We start from the raw sequence: 13,362 nt of genomic DNA, 5'->3' as shown, positions 1-13,362 counted from the left end.
TTAGCTGAGAACTGTTAACTAGCTTGGAATAAAAGCCGCACAAATGGAATCTGTAATTAAAATCAGTATTTGTTGTATACTGTTCACAAAGAGCTACCAATAACCTAGTTCTTGAACTAGACAGCACTAACATAAGAGAGTTGTCTGATACTCTTCAGTGGTCTGTGGTAATTATTTACCTCTTTGCAAGGAAGACCTTTTGTGTGAGTACACACATCAAATTATGGAGAGAATGCACTGGAGAGAAGTAATTAAGGGAGTTTACACTGATTTTTCATTTAAAAAATGATTCCCATGTCCTACAATTTACTACTTGGCTAACACGCTTTCTCTGGCACATTTATAACAGTTCACAAGCAGCAGGGGTAGATGAGGGAATCCTTAGTAATGTGTCTTACTATTTTTTGAGAGGAGGGAGTAAAAGAGAACTTTGAACTACAAACAACACATAAAATTGTGTTGGAATGCCTTCATGCAGGTTCATTATAGAAGTGCCAGAATTCACTGTCCAAAATAAATGTAAAGATTGAAAATGAGGCTGTCTTCTGGTTTGTTATGTAGCTGAAATTTTCATCCTGGTAAAAAAACCATGTACTTGGAATACAATAGCTTGTAAGACAAAAAAAATCCAAACTTGTTGGTTGAGGTGAAAAAGAAAGGATTGAGTTTCGAGGTCATTTTAAGAAAGTGAATGAAAAATGTAAAACAGAAAATAGTTTTCTTGGGATAAACTTGTTAGCTCAAGCTGATGTCAATTGCTGGTTTATAGAAACCAGTCTTTGGAGTTAGGAAAAGTATCTTTCTGCCCCATTGTGCTGGCATTTGACAAAGGCTGTAGCTTAAACCATGTATGTATCTATCTATCTGTTTACACATATGTGTGTGTGTATATATATGTGTTTTAGATTATAGGTATTTTCTATGGTATGGCTGTGCAGTAGTTATGTTGTAATGTTATGGTTTCGTGTACTGTTGAAGTGTCCTTTAAATATTTTTTTTCTTCCCATTGTTCTCAGTATTAAAGGAACATCTGCTTAATTTCCTGAAGACTTGAGAAAAAGGAACATGATTTAGAATAGTAAATTGGTTTGATTGCTTAACACAAGTATTGTGAGTACAGAAAGAGGAAATTCTGAGAGACAGTTCCATTTCTTACAGTTGCAAGATTTTGGCTGGCTATGGTGGCAAACTTGTAAGACTGTCTTCCTCCTGTCTCCTCAAGTCTTTAACTATTAAGGTTTTGTAGGCCAGAAGGATAGGAGATTTCATAATTCCAAGTGGGAGACTCAGGAAGGTCTTTAAACCCTGGGTTGTGAGCTAGTACTTTAATGCTGTGTGTGCTTATCTCAACCATCAAGAAAATTGGTGAAACACAAAGAAAAGATAATTAAATGATTAAGATAGCTTGCAGGGGCGGGGCAGGGAGAAGGAAATCTAGCCTTGTGTTTTAGAATTGCATTCAGGTTACATTCATATGACACTGTATTACTTGAACTTGCTCAAATTCAACCCTCTTTTGGTTGTCTAACTGATAACTAAGTTAGACAGTAGCAGCATAGTATGTTTGTCTTATTTTTATATAATCCTCTTAAAAAATAATAATAAACATACATTTATTACTGAAATTTTATTTCAGATAAATGAATTGGTGGATGCTCGAGATGTCAGCATTGGAGCCTGGTTTGAAGCTCATATAGAAAATGTTACCCGAACAACAACGGGACAAAAGAATGGTAAAGCTCAAGGAAAGAGCGGTAACACTTACAAAAGGACTAATGGAAATTTAAGTCAAGATCATTCTAGAGAAAATGCACGTAATTTGGACAGTAGACCATCCACATCTTACTCAGACTGTATGGACACTGATGAAGAAGCTATTTATCATATCAAGTATGATGAGTAAGTGCTCCTGATACTATTTTGAGGACGTCACGTATTGTTTTTTTGGTTCGTATAAACCAAGAATTCTTGAAGAAGCTTGGAGTCAAAGAAAGAAAGTTCAATATTGCAACCAAGAAAAAATTACTAAAAAATTTATAACACTTTTCAGTTGGATATAGTGAATCCATTAGGGGTAATGATATTTTTTTCATGCCTAAATTCTTATCAAATAGTTTATTTGTCTTTATGAAACTTAAAACTTGTCCTCCTTATATAAGGAATTTTTAATGTGGGTGGAGGTTTTTGGGGTTTTTTTGGTTGTGCTTTTTTCTTTTTTAACTGTTCCCTGTGAATATTGAATTCCTCTCATTGGAGCCAAAGGAGGACTGTCATGAGAGCAAATTTTGTTACTTGGGCTTGGATCAGTTTTATTTCAGAAAGAGCAGTTGTGCACAATTGTGCAAGTCTGTACTTACAGTAAAGGTTTGTTACATAGAATTTGTGACTGAGGGTGTGGAGGTGATTCTTAAGTGGAGGGAAGGCATTAAGAGGGTGCGTTGTGGGTTTTCTTCTGTTTGTTCATTTCTGTACGAAAAAGAAATTCCAGAGACTGAAATGCATGGAAGGAAAACTTCGAATATAGAGCGATTTCTTAATTTATTAATAGATTTTGTAACTCTTAATTTGCTTGAAAAATTGGTCTGGATTTTTTTTTCTTAAATAGCATCTATTAAAGCATTAAGTTAACCTTCTAAACGACTGAAACATCAAATGAGTTCAGGATTTCTACGTTTTGTTTTTTTCTAAGTTTTACAAAGATTAGTAAAATATTGTAGTTAGTTGAATGTAAGGTTAAGGTAGAAGGATTCAAAATATATTTAATATTAATGATAGATTTTCAAAATAAATCTTCAGCTGTTTCAACTTCAGTTATTTTTCTATGTAAGAGACATTTGCAGTTACATGTAACATTTTTCTCTTACTAGTAGTTGATAAAACTTAATACACATTTAGAACTCTTGAGTTCAGATTATGTACCTGCAACTCTGTAAGTTTTCTACTTAAAATGCAGAGAATTACAAAGGTGGAAGTAGAAATTTATCTATTTCATTGACTGTCGCAGGAAATCCTGAAAATAACTTGGTCAACCAGTATGATCAAAGTGAAGACATTTTCTCTTGAAATTTCTTGTTCTCTTGTGATGTGATTTCAAAGACCTTGCTTTAAGTTTATCTAATCTTCTAATACTGTGAATGTATGTAAAGTAGCCATGGCCAAACATTTTTGAGAAACAGTATTTGTAACATTTGCAGTGAAATGATGCTGTAGATACTGTTGGGTTTTGTGAGTTAAAAGTACAGAAGTAGAAAATGTTTCACATCAGGTGTGTGTTTTTTCTTTGGTGTATTCATACTAAAGAAAAAATACTGACCTTTATGTGAACTTCAGGGTCTAGCTGTTCCCTTTCAGTAGGTGGAGCATTTTTTTTTTACTCTCACTGTAAGATAATGCATACCAGTTGTCTGTTCTTAGCCAGCAAGATCAATGTTAAGTATTGGAAATTTGAGCTGTTGGGAAAACTTTTGTAAGGCTGGGAAGCGAGACTTTTACACGTACCAGTGATTGGTTGTTTGATGAATACTGTTCATAGAAATCTTTCAGGGTCTCAGTGTTTTTCTCTTGTGTTGTCTAACATGCACGTTCATAAGGTAGCTGTGTGTGCACTCATACCGCTCTGTTTTCACACATTAGCATTTGCCTCTTTGGTGTCTGCAGGCCACAAATGTTGCTTGCCACTTAGGTGCTTGATGTGGATAAATAGGGAAGTTGTGATTTGCCACACAGTCGTTGTCTGCTTCAGAAATTGTTTAATTTACATCTTCACTCCTGTTCTTCAAGTTTCATATTCTATTGCTTATTTTCTACTATCTTCTAACTATCTTTTGCACAGTTCCTATTCCTGGGTGGTTTGCTCTTAGATTTGAGCTGTGCATTTTGTTGGCCAGTGTACTTGGCATTCTCTAGTTTGTCCTTGAAGTGTTGTCCCTTTTATCTCATAATTCTTTTGGGTTGCATAATTTCATCTCTGCCTTGCCTGCAACAGGTATATTCTTACAACATGTAAAAACACTTGCTGTTACTTGAAACAGAATAAAAATAGCTTACGAATGAATGACATACACCCAGTGTCTATAAAGCCATCCAAAAGAGGTGGACACAGTTACCTGACTTCTCAAATTGTTGTTGTGCTCAGTTTCCAGACTGATTCTGTTTCTCTTCCTCTTACATCCTTTCAGTTTGGGGGAAAAAAAAAATCACTGAAATGTATAGCTAAGAGATAGGTCACCTGTAGTGCATTGAATTTGTCTACTCTGGCCCCTTGACTCTGATCTGAGGTGTCATTGTGATGAATAGTAACAATATTTCACTGTACCACACGCTGTGGCAGGCTAGTAGGACCCTCCCCCTCAGAAAAAAAAGGAGGGAAAAAAAAAAAAAAAAAGGTAACATCCCTTTCTTTTTTCCTTTTCTGTGTCTCCCTACCCCATCCCCCTTGATGTCTGGAACCTTTAAAGCTAATAGTGATATTTATGGAAAAGATACGGAAAGTCTGTGCAACCCCATCTTGGGACCAGATCTTCTATCACCATAGACTCAGTTCTTGCAACAAAGTCCTGCAGGGCAGGCTTGTTTCATCTTTCTGTCTTCAAAACACACAGGCGCAAGTCCTGAGTCACGTGAAGGCTTGAAACCATTTTTGCTTTTCTCAGATGTCTTGTGGGTATTCACATTGTCTATGCAGATCCAGGACTGAGTTGTGTTGTTTGACATCTGCCTCAGAACTGTGTAGCTGGGAATTTTATCCAAAAGCAAGAAATTATTTTCTCTTAAGCTTCAGCTGTATTTATCTGACTAGTTTATACAGGAGCATACTCCTCTATACTTTGTAGGGTTTTGGGGTGTTAAGAAAAGCTGTAAAAGGGCATGAAGTATTAATTAAGGACTTTCATCCAGAGTTACGCATGTTTACACTCCCTTTACCAGTTTCCATAAGAGAGAATGCTGCCCTGGCCAGTCCTGTGTAGTCCTGCATCGAGGAGCCTGGGCAGGCTCAGCTAGCTGAGATAACCGTAAGTGAAGTCTCCCACAATGGAATGCACCCCCTGTGCTGAAGAATGACTTGTAATGCAGGAGCAGGACACTTCAGTAGCTTAATGTAGTACCATAAGGACATGTCTTACAGTGCCATGTCATAAAAAAGTTTGCCCTTTCCTCTAAACTTACTCTTTCCTGTTTGTTGCTTGTGCAGCACTAGATTTAGTCTGCTTGGTTTCAGGGAGGTGATCTCTGACTCTGTGTTACCTCCTTGGTGGTTAGATTTTCCATGAAATAATGGAAACACTTTCTGATGTGCAAATGCCATCTTTTCTTGTTCAAGTAATTTCTGGTGAAGGCCTGCTGTTCAAGAAGCCTATCAACAGTAGTCACAGGAAGACTGGACATTTCTGCCACCTGAGAAATGTCAGTATGATACTTATGTGTAGGTATACATTTTGTGTAACTCAAGTGCAGGGAACTTTTTTTCAGAGACATGATGTTTGGCTGATGATACTCTTTCAGGTTTTACATCAGTTACCAAGAAGTTTAATTTAAATCTTGAGGGAATAGTTGAATGATGTGTCATATAAGTACATTGTGATTGTTCTAGGGAACCAGATACTGCAGCACGAGGGCTCATCTATTTACTTAATGCTTTATATGAGCTGTGGAGTGATGCCTTCTGAAGATTTTCAGATCTGGAAGTAGTCTGAGGTCTCTCGTTTTTGACTATAATTTCTTAGACTGAGGAAACAATCTGTTGTGTGCAGAATATGTAGTGGATGGTTTTACAGTTTTTAAGAATTCACATGGATTTCTTTGAAGCTGTATAGAGCCTCCTGGAGAAGCAATGTAAGGTAAGATGAAATACGAGTTATACATCCAGCCTGGTTTTCGGCAATTTAGTTAGCCAGATGGCCATTACTAGTGGTAGGATTCCTAAATGCTTTACCAAGTTCCGAATCCATCCAGGGCAGAGTTTAAAGTATGGTAGATTGCTTAAGAATATATTTTGCTTCCCCCCCCCCCCCCTTTCAGTTCTTAATGTTTCATTTCACTAAAACAGACATCATTGCTGTGGAACAGGAGAGCTTAACCTTGATAGACATGAGTTCCTAAAGGTTCTTCTCTATTAGTATCCTTTTTTAAATACAAGCTCTTCAGTTAATACTTCTTGTTTGATTATTACGTTGGTCCTTGCTCCATATCAGTACACTGTCTTTCAGCTGCTTTGCCAAGATTTTCTCCTCTGTACTTTATTAATGTTTCTTCTGGGTTCGGTGAGAATGCTGCAGTCTCTGTGGGATCCTTGTTACTAATGGAGTGGAAAACTGATAGTTGATGTTAACCTTTGGACCCTGTGGCAACCAGCTTGCTACTTCTGTTTTTCAGCAAGATTACTCTTGTTTCTCTCACTTCTACAGAGAGAACGAGAACCTGCATGTGATTTTTATTTGGTGGTTGGTTTTCTTGTTGTTGTTTTTACAAGATTTTTGGGTGGACCCAGTCTAGATTTTGACTTAAACTAAGGTTCAACATGCGTCTGATTTTTGGTAGAGGACTAGTTTTCCTATATTCTTCTAAAATTGTGTAGCATTGAATAAGTTGGGATAGAACAAGCATTGTCTGAGTTGCTTCGGACCACTTCATACAGTCCCTACATGTCTTTGTGCTGCTTGCTGGAAGATCAAAGTGATCTTAGAGATCATCTTAGTGTATGTTGGTAATCTGAAAATCTGTGTGTTATTTATCTCTGACATTAATAAAGAATGCCACCATTCTGGATATCTGTACAATATTAGTACTGGCTATTACACATGTTCATAAACTATGCCATCCTTAGATGTGATCCCACAGTAATTACTGCGTACGGAAGACATAGAACCCACTCTAAGCTGTGGATGTGCAGAGCTACTGACTGTGCCAGTATTCTGATGTGTAGGTATTTAGGAGAGGATCTTAAGAGCAACAGGTTTCTCTGATGTCTCATTTCCATGTATATATTCATCAGTCATCAATCCTGGAGCACTGTATGCTCTTGGGTTTTTGAAGTTGCTTTGTGCAGACAAAATGGTCAGCTTTGAATGGGTGAATTTTGTTGCACATAGCCTGGCAAAGCAGGCATGATAATGAATGTGGTTTTTCTAGGGTGACATTGTCATCTGTACTCCAGGTATGCTGACTCTTGTTTGTTGTGGAGAACTTAGGTAGTTTCTGTTAGTGATGCATTCATGCATGCTACATGTACCAAAAATGTAGGGCAGGAGGAGTGGGAAGAGATGAATGTGTGCAGATCTGTGCTTCTGTTACAGAGGCAATTTTGTTTACAGCATTTTTCTAAGAAACAAAATCACTGATGGAAAGTCCATTTTGTTCTACAGCTGAAGAATTAAGAATGGTATTCGTTTCCTCCTGTCTGGTAAGACATCTGCTCTTACTGATTCTGTCCTTAAGCTGCTGGTGCTATTGCACCTAAATGAAGAGCTTGTGTTATTGCAATTTATATGCTTTTCTAAACATTTAGGACCTGCAGTCTTCAAGAATAAATTCATGTGCTGTTGTGCTAAAGTTTTTAGAACCGTTTAACAAAAAGCTATTCCATACCCAAAGAAAGGTTTGAAGGCACAATCATTGATTACCACACCTGTAAGCCTCGATCAGTGAATCTGTCTCATTATCTAGTTAGTTTCTGTAAGCTGTGTTAAGTGTCATAATAATGCCACAGTAATTCTAGACCCTCAGACCAAAAATGGAGTTTGGGAAAAGGTTAATTAATATAGTGGCCTCTAATAAAAGGGGACTGAACTCAGTGACATGGGCACCTGTTGGACTCCTGTGTTCCTAAGTGTAGATCTGAAGTAACTCAATTGTGTCAGTCTGTCAGTGGTAGCTTTCATTTTGGAAGGAAGGTTTGCTGTTTAAAACTGCTAAAACACATTGTTGCATAAACTTGATGCACCTGTCTGAATCATTTTGGGTGTTTTGGTTTGTTGGGGTGTTTTTTGGGGTGTGTGTGTACTTCCACTTGAGAGGTGTTTATAATATTGGCTCTTTTCTACCATTTCCTTCTGAAGTGTTTCAGTCATGTAGGGATATAGATGTCTGATGCTAGCTGAAAGAGATATAAAAATAGGAAAATTTGGGCAACAAACTTTATATCTGGACAGATGGGGAATAGTGCAAGGTGAAAAAAACAGGAGGAAAAAAGTTGGGAGGGATCCTACTTGAAGTTGTTTGTTTTGTTTGTTTTTTTTTAAGTTTATTAATTTCCTACATCTTATATTCAACTGCAAAACATTTATTCCTATATTACTTTGTGTTGTAAGAGCTTTGAAAAGCCTTAAGTTCAGGAGAAGAAGGGAGTTTCTCGCTGTTGAGATTATTTATTTATTTTTTTATTTATTAATTTTTTTTAACCTTTTTCTTACACATCTATTCTATTTATTCAGGACTAATCAGGGTTGCAGACAGTAGGAGAAGTTCACCTTGAAAGTGATGTGAGGAGAAACAGTTCCAAATGAAGGCTAAAGGTATTACTAATCATCCTTTTTATAAAGGCAGGAGACAAAATGAAAGAAATACAGCATTTTGTTTGAAAGACTGTAACAGTCTAGTCCTCTTATTTGCTCTGTCCTGCTGTAGCCATTATCCAGGCCAAAAGAGTTTCATTTGTTGTCCAGAATATAATTACCCTTTGAAAAATAATTATGCAGAAATATGCATTTTCTTTAAAAATGTGTGCATGTACATGTGTATGTATACACATATATATTAAGAAAAATCAGAATTTCACTGTGTTGTGACAAAGTTAAAAAAATTTAGTCATCCTGTGTGCTGTAAGTAACATGCAAGACACAGTTTGATAGCTTGAAAGCCCAAAAGAGGAAATGCAAAGAAAAGTTCAAAGTACTGTCTGGTCTAGAAAAAATTTCACTTTCTCCTTGAAAATGTCTTCTTAGCTGAAGAGATCATCAAGAGGAAAATAGTCTTAAGCTTGCTATTCTCAGGGAAGGATTTGAAGATTAGACTTGTTTAGCAGGTGTGTTTTCTGGGATAGTTTTAATGTGAAGTATTCAAAGGTAGTAGGCTGGGATTTAATATAATTATTTGAAAATTCACACAGGTGTCACTACTGATAAATTGATTTTGGAGGCCAAAATACAGTGTGGGCCATTGTTAGATGAAATGTCCACTGCATCTTCCTCTTACCTTACTTCCCAACTACGTATATCTGTTAGTTAGGTTGCACTGAATTAGGTGGTTCTGTGGCTGTACAGTGAAGAGTTTTTGCTTCCTAATATATCTAAAAAGTATTAAGTATATATTACTGTTTTTTGTGCCACTGTGCCGATCAAATTAATTTCCCTAGTGCTGCCTGCTCAGTGTGAGCAGGACAGAAAATCACTGTTTCTTTGAGAGGTAGATGCTTTGAGCAGTGTTAGTGAAAGTATGTGATGAAGGTAGTTCTGTTTTGTCCAACCTTCTGTCAGTAACAAACCTTTTTTTATAATTGGTCTGAATGGCTACTTGGAGCACCTCTCCTAGCTGCATGTTAGTTTCTTGTTTCTTATATTACTGATTAGTTCTACTTACTCAGCTTTCTCTCATTTTGATTATTAGGCAATGCCAAAACAAGGAGACATGTTAAGTCACATAGAAGTCTTCATTCTTTACATCCTCATTAGAAAAAGAGGGCCACTAAGATGTGTCTGTCTAGGCATGTTAGTTCACACTTGAAAGTATTTTGGGGGAGCAAGTCATATACTATTACTTTTAATTTCCTGTTAGTGGTGGATTTCCAGACTGCATAATCTGTGTATTACAATCTCAGGGGCTTGATGACTGGCATTAACTGCACGTCTCCAGTTTCAAAGGATGCAGGCACATTTTGCAAACTGAAAATTAAATGGTTTGAAGAGAAAATTGAAGTGTTTCTCGTGCATTTTTCGGAAAGCATATGAAATGGAGGGAGGGAAGCTTTGCAGCCCTAGTAGTTGTTTGAGAGAACAAGTGAAATATCAACAGTTAAGACTTCTTTTTTCACCTTCAAAGCTAACAGTTCTCTGACAAAAAAACCCACAACCAAGCAAAAAAAGTGCAGTCAGTGAGAGTGTGGCTGAACTTCTACTTTCTTCTTTTTTTTTTTTTTTTTTTAACTTAAATTGCTGTTAAGTGTTCATCTTGTACAGTCACAGAATCAAACACCTGAGGAAAGGGGTTTTTAAAAAAAACCCAAACCAAACAAGCTTTCAGTAATTGTGTGACTTGTCACCCTGTGTGCTAACTAGGGAAGTAATCATGGTTTTTATTGCATTCACAATATTTAGACTCAGTATATAAAGGTTTTGTACTAAAAATTCAACCTTGTGTGTAATTCTTGCAACTTCTAAACTCCTGTTTTGATACTGTTTGCAGCTTGTCTTCTTTCAGAGTATCCGTGTTGTCCACACAATGCAACAGTGTAAATTTAGAGGTTAATACTTAGAGCTAAAATCAATAGGAAAGTAACACAATTCTTTTCAGATTATTAATACAGCTTCTTGGTGTTCAAGATGCTTAATTCTGTAATTGTTTGTTGCCAGCTGAGGTGTGTTTTGAAATATGCTGCTAGTTGTAGTGGCAAATTATCGGACCTACTGGTCTTCATTTGGCAAGGCAAACACACAGCTGTGTTATCCAAATTATTTTTATTTATTTTTCTCTTAATTTGTAATTGTGGCTTAGATGCTCATCCAGTATAGTGTCATTCACCTTTTCAAAATGCCACAGCAAAATTATGCTTATTATTTACTTGGGTAGCAAATCATCAGGGAGTGGTAGTGATGCAAATGTAATTTATATTGAGGTTTACCTTCTTAATCAGATGACTTCCTCAGTTCATTCCTTTTTCTTCTTTTGTAACCTCTTATTTTTTTTTAATTACTCTTCTGAGTGTATATTAGAAAAACAAATTATATTTTCACTTTATTTATATTGAAAAATAAAAATCTAAGAAATTGTTGCACATCTGCACTGTCAATTCTGTACTATACTAGCAGGGGGAGGAGATAGTAAAATCCTGTTTCACGAACTTCATTTTTTCAGTTCCTGTTGAAGGCTATGTAACAAGTTCTCAGCAAATTAAGCTGTGTGTATTCTGACAGAGAGGTAATATGTTTTTGAGTATTTGAGCATTTTAGGACTCAGCAGAAACCCTAGCCAAGAAAAACTGAAATTTTTACTTTGTGTTTAATTCTTTGCTATGGAAACTATCTACACAGATAGGAAATATTAAGAAATTCCTGCTATGCTAGTGTTAATGTTTACAGTTGTAAATAATACAGGGAAAAAAATAAATTTAAGGGAAATAAAACTTAATGAACATGAGACTTCTTATAGGCAGTATTTGTTAAACTGTTACGATCATACATACTTTTGTGATATCTGGTTTTCTCAATATAGGTGCCAAGTGTCATGAAAAACATGGAAAACCCAGAAAAATATCTTCAGTAGTTTTAAGGGTTGAGTTGTGTCATAAAATCTTCATTTAAGCTGTACCAAATGTAATGCTAGTCTAATTAGAACACTGTTGTGAGAAGGCTTTTCTGTTTTTCTTGTTTTCTCATGAGGGCTGTCTTAGGATTTTGAAAGTGATTCAATAAATAAGAAAACCCTTTCAGCAGACATTCCTGTCTAACAGTAGTCCTTTGTTACAGCTTGCTGGATTGAGTATTTCACTTAATTTTTGATGCTTGTGAAAAGATTCTATTTGTTCTCTTTGTTTTAGTTTATCAACACAAGTTCACATATCCCGTTTTTTTGGATACTGTATTTAAATTCTATTACTGCACACTTAAGAAATTTGGTTTTAAGTCAAATGTTGGATTTTTGTAAACAACGTTAATTTTAGGTTGTGGCAGTTTTTAACCTGAGTGTATTTTTTCCATACTTAGGTAAATTGTGGCATTGGATACATTCAAAGGCATGTGTACTTCGAAAGTACTGTTTACTTACAGGGAATAGATATGCTCTGCTTAATACACATAGTGTGATTCCAATTTTGAGCTTAACTCAGAATCATATGACAAATGATGTTTCTGCTGTTCTGCCTGACATCCCAGTAACAGAAAAATATGAGTGATTAACTATCTGCTAGTATTCATGCACGTCCATAAAAGCACATTTCTGTGTGCAAAGACACAGCGGCAAAACGTTCAGTGTCTGGAACCTCATGCAGTAGAAATACGGTATTCTGACATGGAACATCTCATCCTTTTGTGAGTTATCATTGATTTGCCAAAGTTGCTGGGCTTAAGTTTCTAACCAGTCAATAACAAGAAAAATTAATTCAGTGTTCTCTTCCCTTTCTTTCTTTACAAAGCAGTTAGTTTCTAGCTATGAAAGGGGATTTTGGGTGTTTTCTTCTGGTAAATGAACTTGTTCTAGTTGTGCAGATAAGCAATCTTCTTTTGGCTCTTTCATCAGATACTTCCAGGAGCGTAGATGAAGTCATTGTTAACAAAATCTTTGAATTTCCCTAGCAGTACAGTAGGGAGTTGTATAGGAGTGCAAAAGGTAACATAAATCTGACTTTGGGAAAACAATATTTCTTAATCATTAAGTAAAATATGTATTTGTCCAAAAGTCTGTCAGAGAAAACAGAGCCTGAATGGATTTTCTTTTCTAAAAATAATAGATTTTTTTCAGACTGAAATTAAATTTAATGAGTATTAATTGTTTTGTCACACTTTTTTTTTAATGTTTTTCTTTTACAGTGACACTTGAACCAATATGTATTGGTTATTTTTATAATCCCACTCATCTCATGTACGTCTTACTTCACTGCATACATGAATTAAGTGTATTTTTTACCTACCTTTTTAAGTTTCCTCCTATTTAAGCCCTGTTTTTACTTTGAAGTTCGAGTAAACTGAATGTTTACTGTGTGCTACTTGCTGCCTTCTCCAAACTTCAGGAAAGGTTTGTTGTAAGATGACTGGAACTGACGAATAGCTCAAAGAAACTGTCCTATTCAGTGCCTATTCAGAACACTCAGTAAAATAGACATTTTTCTCTATAGTTTATCTAAAAGTACAGCCACCTTTAAATTGTTGTGGTGCATCTTTCTTAGAACAAGAAATATTGATAAATTGTACCATGAATTTAAGGCACAATTGAGATATCTGCATTATGGAGAACAAAGTTTAGCTGCCACACTTCCCCTAAATCTGTAGTAGCAAACTAGTGTATTGAAATTTAATAAGGGGTGTAAATCAATGAAAATGAACTTGATTAAAATGTCTCAAGTCACATCAGTGGGCTTTAAATACACCCTGATAAAGTCTGTAGTCTATGTCAGAGCTTCATGCTGTTGGTATCAGTAGATTTAGTATTTCTTTATGT

General features: G+C 35.9%; 1 protein-coding gene across 2 annotated transcripts in view; it reads left to right on the top strand.

Annotated features, from left to right (window-relative positions):
* Positions 1 to 13,362, top strand: part of UHRF2 (ubiquitin like with PHD and ring finger domains 2) — a 96,864-nt gene that overhangs the window by 21,813 nt on the left and 61,689 nt on the right. For both annotated transcript variants that reach the window (XM_009902886.2, XM_054178780.1), the window contains exon 3: positions 1,637 to 1,899. In XM_009902886.2, the coding sequence (XP_009901188.2) occupies positions 1,637 to 1,899 (263 nt within the window). The remainder of the gene's footprint in view (positions 1 to 1,636; positions 1,900 to 13,362) is intronic.

The sequence above is a fragment of the Dryobates pubescens genome, chromosome Z (genome assembly GCF_014839835.1).
Source record: "Dryobates pubescens isolate bDryPub1 chromosome Z, bDryPub1.pri, whole genome shotgun sequence".
Classification (NCBI taxonomy): domain Eukaryota; kingdom Metazoa; phylum Chordata; class Aves; order Piciformes; family Picidae; genus Dryobates; species Dryobates pubescens.
Note: the sequence above shows the minus strand (reverse complement) of the source record. Positions and strands in the feature narration are given on the sequence as shown.